Raw genomic sequence first — 22,792 nt, forward strand, 5'->3', positions numbered from 1 at the left:
GTCTTTATTTCTCATCCCAAACAACTTCTGGAAATCTTGGGAAATGTCCTTTCCTGGTGGTGGCTGGTTTCTTCAGCATTGGCGGACCGCAGACCACTGCTTTGCCTCTATGCTGGGTCACCTCTTACTCTTTCTGAAGCCAGCTTTCTGCCAACTAAGCTGTTTTTTCCTATACCGTGACATCCCATAGGAGGTTGTGTGTGTGTGTGTGTGTCCGTGCAAAACTTAAGGCCTAAAAACACAGCTGTCAGCTAGAGTTGCTCTTTTAGTCTGCAGTGCCATGGCTATCCAGAGCAGTATTTTGGATGTTCCTAGCCTCTTCCTAGCCTTTGATCTAAACGGAGTATTATCATAATTTAATTAAGGGTGCCCTTGTAGTCAGAATGCTTGAGTTTTAATTCTCACCATGTCACATATTGACACTATTGATTCTTTAGCAAGTTACTTAACCTCCTTATGCCTCAGTTTCTTCCCCTATAAATTAAGGATAGTAATAGTCCCTATCATGTAAGGTTGATGTCAAGTAGTTAGGATAGTGCCTGGAACATAATGAAACCTCAGTAAGCATTAACTCCTCTCGTTTATAAAAATAGTAAACATAGTTTCCTCTAACAGGAGTTCCTTCCCAGTGTGCATGGTGTTCAGGAACTAGTTCTATGGGCTTTCAGTCTCCACCTTAACCCACTCTTTCAAATCTTTTTCATTCTGTACGAGTCACCTTTTCAAAGAGCAGTTACTAATGGACTGTTCCCATTTTTTCAGGGAATATCAGTCCCTGTCCTACACAGCTGTGTGGAATTGCTTTTTGATAACAAAAAGATACCCGATTCCCAAGTCTGTAGACCCACAGAGCCCAGATCCTGGGTTACTCTGAGAAATACACCACCATCAGTGGGGATTCAACATCACAGCCTAAGCTTAACCATCCTTGTCTTGTTCTCGATGGCATACTTACTCAGACATGAGGTGAATCCTGGTTTCTAACGCTTCTCACACCCCTTGCTGTCTTCTGTACCAACATCCTAGTATTTTGAGCACATATAGAAGAAAACACAGATACATGCACATACACACATTATAAACAATAATTTAATAAACAGACAGCAATTTTCAGAGAGAAACTTAGTTTCACCTATATTAAGGTAGGATTTGTTTTTTCCCTTTGAGGAAAGTGTCCACAAAACTATTTCCAACCATGGTGAAAACAAACTTCTATGCATCAGTTTTGTAACGTCGTCTCCATCTTTTCCATTCTAGAATAGAATTTTTTCTTTCTTTACATTGGTTAAACAAAAAGATCTTTAAATCACTGTCTTTCAAACATTCTTTTTTTTTTAATTTTTTCTTTTTTTAAGTAATCTCTACACCCAATGTGAGGCTCAAACTCACAACCCCAAGATCAAGAGTCCCATGCTCTACCGACTGAACCATCCAAGTGCCCCCTCAAATAGTATTAAAAAAATTTTTCTAATGTCTTTGTTTTATTTTGAGAGACAGAGAGCAAGCAGGGGAGGGGCAGAGAGAGAGGGAGACACAGAATCTGAAGCAGGCTCCAGGCTCTGAACTGTCAGCACAGAGCCCGTCGCAGGGCTTGGACCCACGGACTGTGAGATCATGACCTGAACCGAAGTCGGACATTTAACCGACTGAGCCACCCAGGCGCCCCTCAGATATTCTTGATGACTATCTACTATGACCAGCAGTAAACTTTTATATATATATATATAAAACATTTCACCAAGCAGTACTCAGTTCAGTGAGTATACAGCATATAGGCAATACAGTTTGATTGTTTTCTATATTCTAGTGTGGCAAATCTTATTTTAAACATCATAATTGTGAATCATTAAATTGATTTTACAGCCCACAAATGTATGTAAAGATTGTAAGATGTTATATTAGAATGATGTTTCTCACTTAGTTGTCAAGAATTAATGAAATAGCTGTACTTAGATCAGACAAAATGTACCTTAAGGAAAAAATTATTAATAGAGATTAAGAACATTTTATAATAACAGAAGTTTCAATCCACCAAGAAGATATAACAATTATATACATCTAAAAACAGAGCTCCAAAGTATATGGAACAAATAATGACATAATTAAATGGTAAAATAGACAACTCCCTAAATACCAGTTGGAGACTACAGTACCCCACTTACAATCATGGATGGAATAACTAAGCAGAAGATCAAAGAGGAACTAGAGGCTGTAAATAATACTATCAAGCAAACTAACATAGATATGTATGTAGAACTCTCTACCCAATAACAGTAGAGTATATATTCTTCTTAAGTGCACATAGGACATTGTCTTGGATAGAGCTACTGATTAAGCCATAAAACACATCTCAACAAATTTAAAACAACTGAAATCATATAGATTTCACAATGGAATAAAATTAGTAATAAAAAGAGAAGGAAATTTGGGATATCTGAGGAAATTGACACCCCCTTAAATAACTAAAAGGGCAAAAGAAATCACAGGAGAAATTGGAAAATACTTTGAGATAAATAAAACCACGATATACCAAGGCTTACAGGATACAACTAAGACAGAGCTTAGAAATTTGTAGCTATATGGGGCACCTGGGTGGCTCAGTCGGTTGAGTGTCCGACTTCAGCTCAGGTCATGATCTCACGGTTCGTGGGTTTGAGCCCCGCATCAGGCTCTGTGCTGACAGCCAGCTCAGAGCCTGGAGCCTGCTTCCGATTCTGTGTCTCCCTCTCTCTCTCTGCTCCCACCCACTCACACTCTGTTCTCTCTCTCTTTCAAAAATAAGTAAACATTAGAAAAAAATTTTTTTAAAAAAAGAAGATCTCAAATCAGCAACCCAACTTTCCACCTTAGAAAGAAGCCCAGCTGTAAGCAAGTAGGAGAAATTAAAATAGAGGTAAATGAAATAGTGAAAAGCAGTGGACCAGATGGACAAAACTAGAAGTTGGATCTTTGAAAATGTCAACAAATTGAGAAATCCTAAGCCAGACTGACCAAGAAAAAGATTTAAAATATCAAAATCAAGAATGAAAATGGAGACATTATTAAAAAGCTTACAAAAATTAAAATGTATTATAAAAGAACACTGTGAAAATTACTATAGAGTAATATTCCTCATAAATATAGATGTAAAAATGCTCCACAAAATACTAACAATGTAGTAACCAAATCTAACAATATATAGTAGGGATTATTACCATGACCATATGCAGTTTATCCCAAGTATCAGATAAAGTTGGTTTGTCATATGAAAATCAGTCAGTGTATGTATCATATTAATGGAATACAGTACAAAAATCATATGATCATATCACTAGATAGAGAAAAAGCATCTGACAAAATGAAACATCCTGCATAATAAAAAACACTCAACAAACTAGGGATAGGAGGGAACTTCCTTAACCTAATAAAAGTCATCTATGAAAAACCCACAGCTTAACATCATGTTTAATAGCAAAAGCTAAAAGCATTCCTCCTAAGGTCAAGAGCAAAATGATATCTCTTTATGCCATTTCTATTCAACACTGTATAGAGGTTTTAGGCAGGACAGTTTGGCAAGGAAAAGTAGTAAAAGTCATCCACATTGGAAAGGAAGAAACAAACCTATTTCTGTTTGCAGACGACATCAGCTTGTATGTGGAAAATCATAAGGAATATGCACACACATACACACACACACACACAAACACTCAGCACTGATAAATGAGTTCAGCAGGAGTATAAACAAATGAATTTCCACTTTGGAAAACAGTTGGGCCAGTTCTTCAAAAAATTAAGGCTAGTTTCACTCCTGGGTTTATACTCAAGAATTGAAAACTTATGTTCACACCAAAACTCATACACTAATTTCACAGTAGTGTTATTTACAAAAGCCAAAAAGTGGAAACAACCCAAATGTCCATCGGCTGATTAATGGATACATAAAATGTGCTTTGTCCATGCAATAGAATATTACTCAGTGATAAAAGGAATGAAGTACTATTACATGCTACAGCATGGGTGACCTTGAAAACATTACACTAAGTGAAAGAGACCAGACACAAAAGATACATGTTATGTAATTTCATTTATATGAAATGTCCCGTTTAGGCAAATTTGTAGTGACAGTGGTTTCCAGGGACTGGGGCAGAAGATAGGGAATGACTGCTAATGGGGTGAATGATACAGCCATCATGAAAAGTACCCCTTTAAAGTGACTATGTTAATGACCTTAATAACAGTAATAAACGATAACATAAATGTACAGTGCCAGGGTTGTTCTAAGTCTTGTGCTACGCCCATTATAACCTAATGGAGTAGGTATATTATTAATATCTCCAGAGGAAGAACCTAAAAGAGAGAGAGGCCAACACATAACTTGATGTTTCAAATCTTACTTCTATACCTTTGTGTAGAATAACTGTCTTCTGAGGTTTAAGAGGATTAAATGAGATAATATGTAAAGCCCCTTAGTACATTGTTGGTATGTGGTACACATTCAGAAAATGGATAATGTTTTATTCTTAAGTGGATATTGTATGATACATGTCTTTGTTATGTAAAAGGTCATTCTAACTTCCACTGGGTTATAGTGTTAATAGTGTATAAAGTTTTCATTTGGTCTTGGATACAGGACCCCCTGGACCAGCTGTCGCTCCACCTGCAGGCTACGCGGGAGGCTGGCCAGTGGGATACCACAGTCCGCAGCAGCCCAGTACCTTCTTCCCGTACCGGCCAGCTGTTGCTGCCCATCCCACCCAGTACCAGCCCGGCAAATACCAAATGCCAAATCAGCCTGTTCCAATAACATGGATGCCAGGGCCACCTCCTATACCAAACTGCCCTCCTGGTCTGGAGTACTTAACCCAGGTAGTCCTCACAAATCCAAATGATTTTCTTAGGAAGTGTGACTGGGGATCTGGCAAGAAGAAATACAGAGCTAGATAGGGTAGATGACAGTGACGGGTCGGCAATGACAGAGGCCCAGTTTCTGAGGCCCTGGGCGTTGTGGTACTGATTTCAGAAATGGGAAAGGGAAATGTGGAACACAGGAATGTATCTGGTGCAATCAGCATGGTTTTCTGAAGGATTTAAGTTGAATTTTAAGACTTGAGGGTGTCCTGTTGAAGGCAGTTTCAAAAACGGGACTAGAGGAAAAACTACCAAAGATGCCAATTCTAATTTGCGTAGAAGTGAAGCGTTAACCCTAAGAGAGGCAACATGCAAGAGAACAGAACAGACCGTGAGGGAATCACTGGGAGCCGCTGCCCGTCCTTTTTTTCTCCTTACCAATGATTTTCATTAGCCACTCCCTGCCATCCTCCAAACATAAAATGTAAACAAAAAGAGGAGACCTACGAAGGGCTTTGCCTCAGGCCGAGTTCCAGAGAATCCCTTCCCACAACACAGTGACTTCTTATTGTCCATCTATATGCACATTCTGGGGCCACCAGGATACCCAGATCAGAAACTGGGGCAGTATGTCATATCAGTGCTCCAAATGGGGTTTTTAAAACCACATGTCAGAAACTCAACAATATTGCTTAATGAAAATAAGATAAAGCTACTGTTGGAAATCTCTTAGAACCTATTGAATCATGTTTGATTTTAGGAAAAGGAGGGGCAACTGGGTGGCTCAGTCTGTTAAGCATCTGATTCTTGATCTCGGCTCAGCTCATGGTCTTATGGTTCATAGGTTCGAGCCCCACATCGGGCTCTGCACTGACTGTGTGGAGCCTGTTTGGGATTCTCTCTCTGCCCTTCCTTCACTTGTGCACTCTCTCCCTCTCTCTCTCTGTCAAAATAAATAAACTTAAAAAAGAAAGACAAATATCGTGACTCCACTATATGTGGAATTTAAGATACAAAACAGATGAGCATAAGGAAGGGAAGCAAAAATAATATAAAAACAAGGAGGGGGACAAAAAATTAACAATAGAACTTCCCTATGACCCAGCAATAGCACTGCTAGGAATTTACCCAAGGGATATAGAAATGCTGAGGCATAGGAGCACATGTACCCCAGTGTTCATAGCAGCACTCTCAACAATAACCAAAACATGGAAAAAGCCTAAGTGTCCATCAACGGACGAATGGATCGTTGATTCACATCTATGGATATAGATGTGGTTTATCTATACCATGGAATACTACATGGCAATGAGAAAGAATGAAATCTGGCCATGTGTAGCAACATGGATGGACCTTGAGGGTGTTATGCTGAGCGAAATAAGTCAGGCAGAGAAGGACAAATATCATATGTTTGCATGTATAGGAGGATTAGGAGGAACTTAACAGAGGACCAAGGGGCAGAAGAAGGGGGAAATGGTGGGGGAAAGGGAGAGAGGCAAACCATGAGAGACTCTTGAATGCTGACAAAAACTGAGAACTGATGGATGTAGGGGGAGGGGGGATGGGCATGGAGGAGGGCACTTGTGGGATGAGCACTGGGTGTTATGTGGAAACTAATTTGACAATAAACTATTTGTAAAAAAAAAAAAAAACAAGGGTGGGGGACAAACCATAAATATAATATCTCTTAAACATAGAGAACAAACTGAGGATTGCTGGAGGGGCTGTGGGGGTGGATGGGCTAAATGGGCAAGGGGCATTAAGGAAGACACTTGCTGGGATGAGCACTGGTTGTTATATATACATGATGTGTCACTGGAATCTACTCCCGAAATCATTAATACACTATATGCTAACTCACTTGGATATAAATTAAAAATAAATAAACAAGGTAAATAAAGAGGTATTGAAATACATTATAAGAAAGGGACTTGCCAATTGAATACATGTCTACCCACATAGCCAGCCAAATATTCCTTGGAGTTGATGTGTGTCTCTTTTCAATTTTATGTATAGATAGAAACCCTCTGAATCCTGTGCATTGAGAACCATAGGTACAATGTTACAGTGTTGATATTTCAAAGTCAAAACAGTTGGATCACAAAACTTGAGATTTCAAATGAACAAAAAATTTTATTCAGTTTTTGTTTTGGCAAAATAACGACAAACTACAGTGCCGGTCACTCAGTATGTGGTAAACTCTACATTATTTCAGACACTTAAAAATGTTTTACAGTTAATCAAGTTTTAAAAGCTTTTTTTTGTACTAGATGATAAGTATAGAAATTGTCCTTAGAAATCCAAGATCTGGAGTCACTTCTCTTTTTAATGTATAGCTTTAATTTTGTTCATCTAAATGTTAAAAAATAGTTTCTTAATTTCTTCTATTCGAAAGAAGTTATTTCTGAATTCTGTTTCCTTTGTCAGGAATCTTTTGAATTAAAAAAATACGTGGAAAAGGAAACAAAATAGGTTTAGAGGCAGACAGATGTGGTTTTAAATTCTGCAGCCTTCATGGGGCGCCTGGGTGGCTTAGTCGGTTAAGCGACTTTCGCTTAGGTCATGATCTCGCGGTTCGTGGGTTCGAGCCCTGCGTCAGGCTCTGTGCTGACTGCCAGCTTAGAGCCTGGAGCCTGTGTCAGTCTGTGACTCCCTCTCTCTCTGACCCTCCCGTGCTCACGCTGTCTCTGTCTCTCTCTCCTAGAAATAAATAAAACATTAAAAAAAAAATAAATTCTGCAGCCTTCAATAAGTTTCCTAACCTGTTGCTTGAATTTCATCATCAATAAAATAGTACTAGCAATACATACGTTATTGGATTGTTAGGGGAATTTTTAAGGAGCTAAGCTTTATACTGTGCTTACTATTTTTGGCACAAAGGGCCCAACCAAAGGGTGGTAGCTGAGTAGATGTTATTTTTTAAAATTTGTTTTAATGTTTATTTATTTTGAGAGAGAGAGAGACCAAATGTGAGCAGGGGAGGGGCAGAGAAAGAGGGAGACACAGAATCCAAAGCAGGCTCCAGACCCTGAGCTGTCAGCACAGAGCCCGACGTGGGGCTCGAACTCACAGACTGCAAGATCATGACCTGAGCTGAAGTTGGACACTTAACCAACTGAGCCACCTGGTCTCCCTGGGTGGATGTTATTAGTTGAAACACCTTGTATGCAAACAGAAGACAGAGCCCATCATTTGCTCTTTCATTTTCCTTATCCTAGCCTTTTTGCAATCTCCTATGCAGATTCCACGAATCATTATCAGGACTGTCAGTACTCTGGAGTATCCAGAGTAGCAGGATTATATTCTTTCTAGAGTGTTGGCTTTGCCAGTGATTCCACCGATTTGTTAGAGAACTGCTCCTTAAAAGCCATGGTGTCTTCTGGACAAACTCCTTTTATATTAACAAGCCTTATTTCTTTAGAATATTCTATGCAGCAATGGATGCTTTTATCAATAGTGAATATTTTTACTTTTAGTCCTATATTTTTTTAAGAACTGTAAACCACCTTAGTGACCACTTTTGATATTTTATAAGGTGTGTTTACATCTCAGTTGATTGTGTTTTTTATACCAGAAAAATTTTTCAATGAAGGAACGGTTTTAGCCTCTCCATACTCGGTAATCAGTTACACCACAAAATATTTGTGTCTAGTTATTTTTTTTAATGGTTTTTTGTTTTTCATTTTTCTGAGAGAGAGAGAGACAAGCATGAGCAGGGGAGTGTCAGAGAGAGAGGGAGATTCAGAATCTGAAGCAGGCTCCGGGCTCTGAGCTAGCTGTCAGCACAGAGGCTGGGGCTCGAACCCATGAACTGTGAAATCATGACCTGAGCCCAAGTCGGACACTTAACCGACTGAGCCACCCAGTTGCCCCTGTGTCTAGTTATTTTTAACTTTCTTACTTACCACGTTCATGTACTTTTTATTATCCAGTGTATTCAGTGAGTATTTGGTGAAATATGACATTTCAGGCAATATTCTTGTCCTAGGGATTAAGAATGATCTGTATCATCTAAAATTATATAGAGGGACTCCCGGGTTGCTCAGTCCAACTTCGGCTCAGGCCATGATCTCACAGTGATTTCAAGACCTGAATCAGGCTCTGCATTGAAAGTGCAGAGTCTTCTTCAGATCCTCTGTCTCCCTCTCTGTCTTCCCCTCCCCAGCTTGAACACACACACTCTCTCTCTCAAAAATAAATAAGCATTAAAAAAAATTAAATTCTGTAGATGTGATTACTCTGTCCTCAATGAAGTTTCTCTTTTCTGCTAGAATATTCTCAACTGTATCAGGTAATGAGCCCATCAAACTGTCTGACTTTAGAGTGATTCCTAAGTGAAATTTAGGTAGAAGTTTATCCAGTGGTTTTCCCAGCTCCTTTTTCAAGAGATCCCATCCCAGAATGCTTCCTCCCCTTTGCCCTAATCCTAATCACATGTTTCTAGCCCTTGTAGACCCTCTCCTTTAATTGAAGTATGCAAGGAAGACCCTGACATTAGTAGCTCAAATGATTGGAAATCAGTGTGTGAACATCTTCTAGAGGTACCTGTGAAAATAATATAAAACCAGATACTCTTGTGTGAGGTCCCTGGCTGATTTGCTGCCTGTAAGCTGCTGGGAAAATAGCCTCCTCTGTGGCTAGTCTGCATTAAACCTTCTTGAACTTCAGCAACTTCAGTCTGTGGGTGATATGTCAACGGGACCAGTGAGTTAGGACTGAGCTAGATACAATCTGTGTAAACACAGCTTTTTCCGGATGCTGTTACTGAAGCGGGAAGATGATTTTCTGATATACCAGGCATCTGTTTGCCTTTTAACGTAGAACTGGAGAAGAGTGCTTTCCCCGTCTGGACAGCTCTGCGGAACAGGTGCAGAGAGGCCACTTTCACTTGCTACTTGTTTTTATTCCACTCAATTCCAAAAAGATATTTTGGTATCAATTGATAACCTTTTCATCAGTTCCTTTTCTAACAATTCTGTGATTTCTGTTTTTCCTAATTGGTTTGTTCTATCCCAACAGCTGGACACCATACACGTCCTCCAGCATTTTGAGCCTCTGGAAAGTATGTATAATTTGGTAGTGTGCAGCAGTATTTGAATCAGGTGGAAATTTGCATTACTCGATATCTTGTTCCTTATTTATATTGATCATTTCTTAGTGGATCAAAGTGAAAAGACTATCTTATTTTACCCTTTCAAGAAAGTAACAGTGAAATATTTTGTATAATTTTATCTATTTATACATCATACATACATTCTTAGACTTGAAAAAGGTTTACGTTTTATCTGGTCTATTCTGCATATTTACCTTACATGGAAGAGGAAAAGAAGGGGTGAAGACACTAAATGAGTTGATCAGGGGCACCACAGTCAGCTAATAGAATCTAAATCTGCTGAGTGATAGTCCAGTACCCTTGCTTTGGAAGTAAAAAGGAATCACAGTAAACATAATGGCTGGTCTCAGTTCATCCTCACTAGATTATTAACCTGCACTTTAACCACCAGATCCACACATTCATTTGACTACCACATAGAGTCTCTGATTTTCTTATTGGCAATTAGTAATGACCCTAGTAATCTCAGTATATTTCATGAGCTGATTAATTTATGGCAAAATGTGTAACTTCATTTAAATGCCTTTTTAATGATAGCTTTCTGAATTCTGATACACCAGGAATATACTTTCAGTCTTTGGTTTTATGTGGAAAAGTTTTAAAAATCATTTTATACTGACCTTCTTAAAAGAAATATTTTAAATTTTCAAAATTGCTAGATATTTTTTGGGCAAGTGAATTATTTGGTATCCTAATCAATTGTATGTAAGTCACTTTAAAATTTTACAAAGCTATTTTGCTCTAAGCACCTAAGAAATACTACAGAAGGACTTCTTGAGGCCCATTTTAACTGCTCCTAATTTAAAGTGGCTTCTCATTTTATTTTCTTAGTGATCACATCTTTTGAAACTAATAATGGATATGACGTTAAAAACAACCTGGACCAGATGGTTTACGTTGTAAATGAAGACACAGACGACTTTACCAGAAATGCTTATCGGACACTAAGGCCCTTCGTCCTCCGAGTCACTGACTGTATGGGCCGAGAAATCATGACCATGCAGAGGCCTTTCAGATGCACCTGCTGTTGCTTCTGTTGTCCCTCCACCAGGCAAGAGGTCAGAGAGCACAGGTCTGAGCCCTTGTCTTTTCCTGGTCCAGCTCTTCACAGCATCCTTGCACTCCTTCCAGAATGGCACACGAGGGGGTTTCACTGGCTCCGCTGGTCACAATGAAAGAAGAGAGTGGTGAGGGAGGGACGCCAGATTGTCTCCCCTGAGGGAAATCATAGAGGGATTTTTCTTGTGGACTCTTGTCTTCTGAAGCTAGCGGGGAGTCAGGCTCAAATTAGGGTTGTTTATTCGGTGACCACAATTCTATCGGTTGTGTCTACTGAATTAGAAATATGTCCGTTACACCTAGAAGAGAAGCCACACACATTTGTCTAAATGCACCCACACATCCGCAGGTAAGGTGTCCCTAGACATAACTGGATACTTTCAGAATTGGAAGACCCTTTAGGTAACTGTACACTGCCCATCCCAATCCACACCTTCTCACAGATAAAGAAAGGGTGGCTCAGAAAGATTAAGTGCTGATGCGGGTGTTACACTCCACCAAGTGCTGGAATAGAGAGCAGATGTTCCGAGTGACAGCCTGTGACAGCCAGCTTCCTCTTCTACAACCTGTGAGGCTCTAGGAAGGTTGTTTGCTGCAGGGAAAAGCAGCAGCTTTAGACAGAGGTCACCCAGAAGTTTGAATTCTAGATATGCCCTCTATTTATATTTGTATAATCTATTTCACTTCTTTGGGCCTTAGAGCTCCTGTACATAAATATGCATAGTATCCCATGGGATTACTGGGATACGTAAAGACACAGTATGTTAAGGACCAGCACTTACTGAGTGTTAGTTCATTTACAGTCCTCTCTGTGTTTTGATTTCGCATAAGATGGAGATAATAACGGTACTATCACGTAGGGTGGCTTTGAGGATTAAACAGTACATGAATGTTAACTGTTGTTACAGTACCTGGCAGATAGTACAGCGCTCAGAGAACGTTAGTTGTTGTTCCCAGCTATCTTCTGTCTCATTACTGTCTTTGTAATAACAGCCTTATATTTGAGATGAATCTTCACCTTTAATCCTCAGTCCTTTTGGAGATGCTAGGAATTCTTCGTATTCATGAGTTGAGTTTTCTTCTCAAATGATTTTTTAAAAGTAATTTACTTATATACAGGTTTTCCCCCCTTAGGCCTAAACTTATATGAGATCTTAATCCTAGGAAGCTATCAAATTTATGTGCTTATGTATATGCGTGAATGTATGTATGTATGACACCAGAAGAGGCACCAGTAGAACTTTAACTCTGGGCTTTTACTAAATAATTTAATTTATGGTTCTTGTTATTATTAAATATGAAGATCTTAGTTCTTCACAAAGGAATATGATAATGATGATTCGTCAGAACAGGGTAGTAGACAATTTTAAAACTTTTAAAAATGGCTTCATATGTTCATACACACATCCTGTTGTTTCACAGTATTCAGTTTATAGAATACTTTTTCCTCTTTCCCTTTTCTATTATAATTGTCATGTCTGAGATTTAAGTCTAGGAAGTTACCTTGTTACTTTGTCGTGGATTGTGCCAGAAGACCCGAGGCACCTAGAGCAGAGACAAAGAACCTTATTAGAGCACAGGAAGCAACTCCAGGGTCCGGAGCAGCTTGTTTATAGACCCCTTGCCCCCAAGTTCTCTGGGGTTCACTCAGAGGAGTGGGCGGGTGCTGAGTACAGCTGAGAAACACTGAGTTTGGAGAAACCACCCTTGTATAACAAGCAGTAACTTTGTCCCAAAGGGAAATGTGACTTCACCTTTCAAGGCTGTTCACTGACATACACCCCTAAGAGATAGCCTGGGTACAATGGAAGAATCTGCACCATTAACATTTTTTCCAGTCCTCGAATGACAGAAGAACAAACCTAGGTGGCGTGTGTGCATACAGGCATATATGTACAGTAGGTGGTGTGTGCATACACTTATATATGTACTAGGTGGTGTGTGCACGTACAGTTGTATATGTACTAGGTGGCCTGTTTGTATAGGTGTATATGTAATAGGTGGTATGTACATACAGGCATATATGTACCTAGGTGACGTGAGCGCATACAGGTGTATACTTCCTAGGTGGTGTGAGCATGTACAGGTGTATACATACCAGGTAGTGTGTGTGTGTACAGGCGTATACATACTGGGTGGTGTATGTGTATGTATGTGCAGGTGTATGTGTACTAGGTGGCATGTGCGTGTACAGGCGTATACATACTGGGTGGTGTGTGTGTGTGTTGTGTGCATGTACAGGTGTATGTGCACTAGGTGGCATGTGCATGTACAGGCATATATGTACTGGGTGGTGTGTGTGCGTACAGGTGTATATGTAGCTTCCTTCCCTCTGTCACTGCTTCTTTGCAGCTGGAGGTACAGTGTCCTCCCGGTGTCACCATTGGCTTTGTTGCAGAACACTGGAACCTGTGCAGGGCAGTGTACAGCATCCAGAATGAGAAGAAAGAAAATGTGATGCGAGTACGTGGACCATGTTCAACCTATGGCTGTGGCTCAGATTCTGTTTTCGAGGTAAATGCAAAAGTAACATTTCTACTATTTTTTAACATATATGAACAGACCTTAGAATTATTTCATTTTAAATTATTTTTTCACGTGAATGAATAAAATAGGAAATAGTTATCGGTTGACATCAAATCATTTGCAAATTATTGTTAGTGGATTGCTTAATGTTTTCCAGATGTGAGCCACTTTGTTTATGATTTCAGTGTTTAATAAAGATGAGAAGGACTTATGTAAAACACTAAACCTGGAAGAAAATAGCCCGACTGATTCAATTTATTTATTTCTTGGTTGTATTTAATTAGCCATTTTTGCCAAAGGTTTGCAGGATTGGGATACAGGTCCTGAGTGCTGTAAGTGCCCAGCAGATCACAGAACATGTGGAGCACCCCAAGACTATGCGAAGTGTTAATCTGCATGGTAGAAGTCTGTCTGTATCCTCAAGAGATAGGATAGCACTGATAACATGGATAAAACTCATAAAATTCTCAGAAAAATGAAAAATCCTCTTGTTTTGCCTTTATCTCACCAGCTACAAAATGATTGATTATTATCCTCTGAATTTGCCAAAGGAGATTTCTAGAAATTTTTTCGGAGCTTCTTAGAGAACCCTTTATATATGCCTTGCAATTCAGCAAGGCTCATTATCTAAAGTTGCTCATTCAAGTATTTTCTATGACACCCAATAAACCTTTTTTAGTTCTCCAGGCATTGCTTATTTAATAAAAGACCATGGTAGAGAAATAAAAACTGTAGCCAAATTTCAGGGGCAAAGTACATAGGATCATTCTTATTGCCAAAGGTTAGTATTTGGGTATTTTCCCTCTGGCAGGTGCCAGAGTCCCCCTTTTAGAGGGCCAAAAGCTCTTCAGGGTTCTGACATACTATAATGGATTTGACCCACAACTTGAATGATTATATGAAGTTTGTGAAATATGTAGAACTGTGCTTCCTTACTTTTCCTCATGTGTTTCTCTAGACTCCCTCCCAATCCCCAGTTCCCACCCTTTACTATATGAAGAATTTCAAAATCAATTCAAATCATACCTCCCTCAAATCATACCTTATTTGAGGATGAAGACAAGAGCACTGGCCTGTGAACTGTCTAATATACCTCCACTCAGTGTTTTGTGGGGTTTTTTGTTTGTTTTTTTAATTCAAGTCAGTTAACATACAGTGTAGGCTTGGTTTCAGGAGTAGAACCCAGTGATTTATCTCTTACATATGACACTCAGTACTCATCCCCAAAAGTGCCCTCCTTAATGCCTATCACCCATTTAATCCATACCCTGACCCACCTCCCCTTTAGCACCCTCAGTTCTCTGTCTTTAAGAGCTTCTTATTGTTTACCTCCCTCTCTGCTGTTATCTTATCGTTCCTTCCCTTCCCTTATATTCATCTGTTGAGTTTCTCAAATTCCACATATGAGTGAAATCATATATCAGTCTTTTTCTGACTGACTGGTTTCACTTAGCATAATACCATTAGTTCCATCCATGTTGTTATAAATGGCAAGATTCATTCTTTTTCATCCCTGAGTAGTATTCCTGTGTGTGTGTGTGTGTGTGTGTGTGTGTGTGTGTGTGTGTACCACAGCTTCTTTATCCATTCATCAGTTGATGGACAGGTGGGATCCCTCCATAACCTGGCTATCATTGATCCCAGCTCAGTTATTAACCAGTTGCAAGGCATTTAACCCTTCTTGGCCATAATTCCCTGTTTGAAATTATGTTATTACTGTTATTAATTTCCTGTACTGTGTTCTTGCTCTCTCAGTTTAACGTGCTTCTAAGTAGAAGAATGAAACATGTAATACTTTCCAATCATCATTCAGTCACATCCTTCTCTTTCTAGGTCAAATCCCTAGATGGCGTATCCAACATTGGCAGTATTATTAGGAAGTGGAATGGTCTTTTATCAGCAATGGCTGATGCTGATCAGTTTGAAATTCACTTCCCATTAGACATGGATGTGAAGATGAAAGCCATGATTTTTGGAGCCTGCTTCCTCATTGTAAGCCTTTTACTTTGAATTGTCTTGGAGAATTATTCTTTCTGATGAGATGCAGTATAGTAAAATAGGCAATAACCTTTGAAAGTGGGCCAGTGTCTGTCTCTGTCAGTTACATGTTTTGCAAAATGTTGAACACCTCTAGGCCTCATTCTTCTTATCTGAAAGATGGAAATAAAAATACTGAGAGTTTTCAGGGTGAGGAACATTAGCTATCATCTGAGTAAAGGGGCCAAAGAGTCCTTGGAGAGTATTAGACATCCAGTGCATGTGATTGTCATCACGGCATGTTATTTGTCTTTCTCATTACTTAACGATGCCTGTCCTATGACATCTTGAGGAAATAAAATAACTAGAGCTATGTCCTTTCCCTCCACCTTATTGCTTATCAGTCAATGTACTCCTTGGTGTTACATCTTCCTTAGACTTAGTAGGTACTGTTCCCTTGTGGGATTACCGGCCGATTAATGGCTAATATTTGTAAGTAAAGCATAGAAATGAAATGGATAATATTTACCTTAAAAATGTAGGTAACGTATTGCGGTTGGTATATTTAACATTTAATTTTGATTGTCAAGTTTTTCTTCTTTCTAACAATGAAAATTTAGTTCATTGGTACTGCCAAATGGAAGGGCTATTGGCTGTCAACAGTTTCAAATTTGTAATTGCTGCTCTTCATATTAGGTCCTCTTCATAAAGATAGCATTAGATTTATTTATAAAGAGAAACACCTGATAAATTATAAAGGATAATATTTTATGCATTGCATCTAATTATGTATCTATCTATATACATACAGTTATCTCTTTCTTTTTCTTTTTCTATATTATACATATATATACATATATGTTATATGTATATTTTTTTTCTTATTTCAGGACTTCATGTATTTTGAAAGATCACCAAGACGTTCATCAAGATAGATGGACACAGCAAACCAGCAATTATGGTTAATTAAAAAAAAAATTAGAAAAGTTGGAACGGGCCTACAATCCCCTGAATTATTTTCAAATATATGTATCTGCTGTTGCAGACTATTTTTACTGGGTATTAGCTCTGACAGGTAGGCTAAGTGTGTTAGGGCAAGAACACAATCTAAACATGTGTTTTAATTGGTTATCTGTCTACTTGGTCGACTAGTAGTTCACCTTGAAAAAGCTATGACTCATTAACCAAGTAAACATAATACAATGAGCTTGAAAACACTTTACTATGAGATAAGGGAAAATGAATTCCAGGGCTCTCACAGTAATAGGTCATGAAACGGTGAGCTTTTTAGCAGTCTTTGAGGTAGAGTAAAATAGCTTTTATCCCCAACCCACTCCTACCTCTCCTCTTCATCAACTTGTTCTGTTACTGAAGACAAATTTGATTCCAGGAGAAAAGAATGATGCTCTTGATCTTTAAAAACAAAAAGGAAGGCAGGCAGAAATACTATGCATTATTGTATGAGGAAAATTTACTTGTGCATATGTATCAAGACTTTGTTTTGCAAGTTTCTAAGTCTCAATGGGTATTTTGATTTTATTACCAAATAAAATATATTTTTTTTAATCATAAGGTTTGTATTTTCCACACCTATTCCCTCATTCACTAATGTGGTCTATCAGGACCTGCCTGGACATGGAGTCAGGGTCAGATTGTCAGGAAAAGAGCTGACAAGGGCCACAGCCAGTCTGCATCTCTGAGCAACTCAGAGATTTCAGTGCCTTTATAAGGAGCTTGCATTTAATCCATTTAATCTCTCGTGGTCTCAGGTGCCTTATATATAAACTATGTTTGGTCAATCTCTAGGATTGCCTATTGAACCCTTGTATCTCATTGGATGTGACAGAGAGGAGATAATTTTTCTCTTTCTTTCAAGATCACTGATAATCACCATGTTTTTTCTAATTGTAAGAGTTGATACAGCGTTTCTATTTTGAAATGTGGCATTCTGTGTAGCACTTTGTAAAAGCAAAACTACAAATTTTGACATTGTTTAATATTTTTTAGCTGCTTTTTTATTTAGATGGTAGATAAATCTGCCTGTACAAAGAAAATGATAAAACTTCGCTGTGAACTATAGCTTAACAGTAAAATTATGTAGGATCAACATTGTTAAAGTATAAATGTACTTGTTGTTATTACCTAGTTAAGAGCACAGTGTATTGGTGAATAGACGCTGATGAATCAACCTGTGTCTTTTATATTCTACCTTCCTATCTGGACATGGACTGTTTTTTCATCACAGCCAGTATGTAGAATGAAATGTATTCTTCTCCTTGTTAAATGAATAAAGACTGAGTGTTCTCTGATGGGATTATTTGGAGATGAGGGCCTTTGCCCAAAGTTCTTATTAAAGTCAAAGAAAGGTGCTTCATTTTTAAATTATATTTGTCTTTTCATGGTAAAGTTGTTTTACCCAGTTTCTTATAATTTCTATATTTAGATGCTACTACTAGCTTTTTTTAAATGTAAAACTGCTACTTTTCTAAAAAGTATAATTACCTTATATTTGAAAATGCAATTGCAGTCTTAAACATATATATTATTTCTTATAATAATATCTGACATTTTGTATAGCAAATGAGACAATAACATTGAGAAAATTTATCTATATACACTTCATTTTTACTTGCCCGCATCCCTACATCCCAAGAACTGCTGCATAATGCTAAGAAAAAATTATTTAACATATGACATTTTCAATTTCTGTTCAAAGTTTTCATGCTACTAAGTTGTCTCTTACAGTTGTAATCCATCTTCTTTAAAAGTAGTGATGTGTCTTATATTTTTATACTATGGTTCATATTAAAATTTCCATATTTCTTAATGGTATTTCATTGTGTAAAGTTGATCAGGTTTACTAAAAAAAAGCTACTCCCTGTTTTCAAGCTTCTTCATATTGCTTTTGGCTTTTGAATAAATATAATATGGTTTATAGTAAAATACTGCTTTATTTTTTGACTTGCGATTGAGTCTTTGCTATAGACTGAATGCTTGTGTTTCCCCCAGATACGACTTGCCCCGTGTGATGGTGTGTGGAGATGGAGACTTCGGGAGTTGATAGGTCATGTTGGTGGAGCCCTCATGAATGAGATTAGTGTCCTTGGAATCTGCCAGCACCTTGATCTTGGATTTCCCAGCCTCAGAACTGTGAAAGATAAATATTTGTTGTGTAAGCCACCTAGTCTACAGTATTTTTTGTACAGTCGCCCAAATGGATTAAGACTGAAATCGATACTGAGAAGTGGGGGTGCTGCTGTAACAAATACCTACAGATGTGGAAGCAGCTTTGGGACTGGGTAATGGGTAGAAGCTGGGTTTTGGATGCATTCTAGAAAAAGCCTAGATGTTTTAAGAGAACTTTAAAGGTGATGCTGATGGGAGCTTGGAAAGAAGAGAGAGAGAAAGCCTCAGTATTCTTAGAGAATAGCTAACTAATCCTGAACAGAATGTTGGTAGAAACATGAATTGGTAAGGACCTATCTCATGAGGTCTCAGATGGAAATGAGGAGCAGGTTATAGGAAACTTCAGGAGAGGCCCTTTTTATTATAAAGGGGCAAAGAACTTGGCAGAGCTGTGTTCATGTTTTAGTGTTTTGTGGAACATAGAGCTTGCAAGTGATAAAACTAGAGGTGTAGCTGAAGCGAGCTCTAGGCAGAGTGTTGATGGTGCAGTTAGGGGTCCCCCTGACTTCTTACAGTAAAATGCAACCCGAGAGAAGTGACTTAAAGGCAGAATTGTTAAAAGGAAACAGAACTTAAAAACTTGGGAAATTTGCAGCCTATCCATATAGCAAAAAATGAGAACATTTAGGATGTGCCTAATGTACTGATAAGGAGATTAATATGGATGAGCCTTGTGAACAGAAGCCAGTACACTAGTCTCTAAAGACAGTGTGGAAGAATGACCCCGAAGGTGGTTCAGTGATCAACAGAGCTGTCGCTCTCGTTGTAGGCCCCGATTACAAGGGTTTAGGGGGCCTGAGTGCTTCAAAGGAGGGGCCTTCAGCACCTGTGGGACCTTTCTCCACACTACCTGACATGGGGGGCTCTGCTCTCTCTGCACTGTCTTCCCATGCTTCTCTGCCAAGCCCGATGTGACTGTGGTGGCCCCTGTATGGCTTGGCATTCAGTGGCCACATTTCAGGAGGGTGCAGGCAGAGGGCACAGGTCCATATGGCCCCATTTCTGTTGATGCTTAGAGGTCCAATTGGAGAGGACATGGTTGCCTTCACCTAGATCTCAAAGGCCAGGGCACCCCAGCCTAGAGATCCAGAAGGCACAGGCAGTGAGTCTCTGCAGGGAAAGCCATTCTGCCGAGCCCTGTGGGTAATATGGCCACCCCAATGGGCCCAGAAGGCCGAGCATTGAGTCAAAGATATTCTTGAGCCTTAAGGTTTAATATTTGTGCTATTTGGTCTTGGACTTAGCTGGGACCTGTCACTCCTTTCTTCTTTCCTGTTTCTCTCTTTGGGAATGAGAATGTCCATCCTATGCCTATCCCACCATTGGATCTTGGAAGCACATAATTGGTTTTGCAGGTTCACAGATGAAAAGGACTTTACCTCAGGATAAGTCATACTTTAGTTTCACCCCATATCTTATTTAGATGCGACTTTGAACTCCCAGACTTTTGAGTTGATGCTAGAACAAGTTGAGACTTTTTGGCTGTTAAGATGAAATGAATGTATTTTGCATGTGAGAAGGACATGAATTTTGTCCTGACCAAGGATGGAATCCTATAGACTGAATGTTTGTGTCCCCCAGAATTCATAGGTTAAAATTTAATCCCCTAATGTGATGTATTTGGAAGTGAGACTTTGGGGGATGATCAGAACATGAGGGTGGAGGGTAGAGCCCTTGTGAATGGATTAGTACCTCAATATACTTTTTAAAAAGTTTGTTTATTTGAGAGAAAGAGAGTGAGTGACAGAAGGAGAAAGGGAGAGAGAATCTCAAGCAGGCTCCACACTCAACACGGAGCCTAACATGGGGTTCAATTTCATGACCATGGGATCATGACCTAAGCTGATATCAAGAGTTTGAAGCTCAACCAACAGAGCCACCCTGGTGCCTCATGGATTAGCTCCTTTATAAAAGAAAAGCAAGGAACTCCCCTGTCCCTTCTTCCACTTGAGGGCATAGTGAAAATACTGCCATCTATGAAACAGGAAGTGGGCTCTTACCAGACACAGCATCTGCTGGGCACTTGATCTTGGACTTTTTAGAACTGCAAGGAATACATTTCTGTTGTTTATGAGCCGTCAGTCTATGATATTTTTGTTATAGCAGCCAAAATGGACTAACATAATTTTTTAATACCTCAAATGATTTGTGAAGTAATTTCTTATTAATTATCAGTCAGCTTCATTCAGGGTCCTTCTTTTCTTATATGTTTATTTCTAATAAACTCATTTTTGTAGTATTTTATAGTAGTAACTAACTTTTTGATATAACCAAGTTATTTATACATGCTTATTTCTTATACTTAACTAAAGACCTATTTAAATTTTAAGTATGATATCAGTAGGAGTATATCACGCAGGAACGCTGCTAGAATTTATAGCTATCAGTGAAGGATGCATTTTAAAACAATTTTGATGATCAAATTTCCCAAAAATTCTATAAAAAGGTGGTTACCAGACTAAGTTACTAGCTGAAGTTTTCAACCAACTAGATGGTAAATTAAGTTAAAGTCTAGAGGAAGCAGTGATTTCAATGGCATCCTGCTGTACTGGGACAGCTGGCTAATTTTCAGTACCTTCCCGCACCCCCCACCCCAGTGTGCAAGGTGTAATTTACCTTATATTAAACATGCAAACCTGGAAAACCCATAGGTCCATAGGTCTGGATTTCCTAAACTAATATTGAATTCAAGTTTCGGCTAGTGATAGCTAATATTGCACACGGATCCTTTGCCATAAGTTGATTGACCTTCAGAGTCTGTTTCCCATTTATTTGCCTCTAGGCATCTTAAGTTGTAAATCCCAGAAAGGAGAAAAACAAAATGATACATTTCAAGTGTAGTCAAGTAAGGCAGCATAGAATGCTAAGTGGTAACATTTAGCATGCTTAATAACAGCACGTGATTGGCATTCACTCACTGATCTGTGTAACAATATAATCAGTGGATATATTTTTGAAATATTTATTATAGTAGCCAGTAAAAAGTTTGACCGTTAAAAATATATACCCTCTTCTCCACTATTTCATTCTACTAGTAATTACTTTAGTGAGCATCTACTAAATCCAGGCATTGGGTTATTTCTGAAGGCAGAAGGAAATGCAAAGATAAAATACGTGATTACAGGGTGCCTGGGTGGCTCAGTCGATTAAGCGTCTGACTTCACCTCAGGTCATGATCTCACAGTTCTGCATTGGGCTCTGTGCTGACAGCTCAGAGCCTGGAGCCCGCTTCAGATTCTGTGTGTCCCTCTCTCTCTGCCCCTCCCCTGCTCGTGTTCTGTCTCTCTCTGTCTCTCAAAAATGAATAAATATTTAAAAAAATTTTTGAAATACATAATTACTATCCTCAAGGTTCACAGGCTAACTGAGGAGACAGACTTTTAAGAACTAAATACACATCTTTGAGGACCATGGACATGTGTTCAGTGGGACGTTGGTGCATTCAGTAGTGGCCATGTCACTAGCAACATCTCAGGTGCTATTTATTTCTGTCCCATTTAATCAGATCGTTTAGACTGGCTGGTTGTGTCATTTGCCCAGGTACCCTTCCTGGTACTGCTGGAGGTAAGATTTTACATTTTACAGTCATGTCTGCCAGCTGAATAGATGGTAAATACAATCAAAAAGGTCAATTTAGCACATTTTATGACACAAAGTAGGGATTGATTGTTTATTGCAGTAAACACAGAGCCCAAGAGAGTGGTACAGCTGTGATGCTCAACAAATGTTTGTTGAATGAGTGAAAACAGTTCTGATGTGTGTATGACGCTGTGTTAGGCATTCAAGGAGACAGAAACGAAAAGGTAGTCTCCTGTCCCTCAGCAAGGATAAAGCAAGTGAGGAAGCAACTGCAGCACAAATTTAAAGAATTACAATGTAAAATAAAAGTTTCTTTGAAAATGTGTATGACTTTATTTTCACAACTGCATCATGAGGTAAACCTCCAATACCCTTTTTTCAGAGGAAGAAACAAACTTCACCAAGAAGTAATAGAAAGAGATGGGGCACCAAGGAATGTCCACTCCTTTCAGTTGTGATTGTCATGAAGGAAAATTGAAATGTTGAATAAAAGGTGAGAAGCGTAACGGCCCCTGGGAGGGGAGA

At 38.9% G+C, this 22,792-nt stretch overlaps 1 protein-coding gene across 2 annotated transcripts in view; it reads left to right on the forward strand.

The window, feature by feature from the left end:
* Positions 1–18,347, forward strand: part of LOC120219640 (phospholipid scramblase 4) — a 58,846-nt gene extending 40,499 nt beyond the window's left edge. For both annotated transcript variants that reach the window (XM_039216486.1, XM_039216487.1), the window contains 6 exons: positions 4,610–4,845; positions 9,847–9,889; positions 10,772–10,998; positions 13,352–13,513; positions 15,359–15,517; positions 16,393–18,347. In XM_039216486.1, the coding sequence (XP_039072417.1) occupies positions 4,610–4,845; positions 9,847–9,889; positions 10,772–10,998; positions 13,352–13,513; positions 15,359–15,517; positions 16,393–16,437 (872 nt within the window). In that variant the 3' untranslated portion in view covers positions 16,438–18,347. The remainder of the gene's footprint in view (positions 1–4,609; positions 4,846–9,846; positions 9,890–10,771; positions 10,999–13,351; positions 13,514–15,358; positions 15,518–16,392) is intronic.
* Positions 18,348–22,792: the final 4,445 nt, after the last annotated feature.

This window comes from Hyaena hyaena, unplaced genomic scaffold (assembly GCF_003009895.1).
Source record: "Hyaena hyaena isolate Hyena2069 unplaced genomic scaffold, ASM300989v1 scaffold_636, whole genome shotgun sequence".
NCBI classification, from domain to species: domain Eukaryota; kingdom Metazoa; phylum Chordata; class Mammalia; order Carnivora; family Hyaenidae; genus Hyaena; species Hyaena hyaena.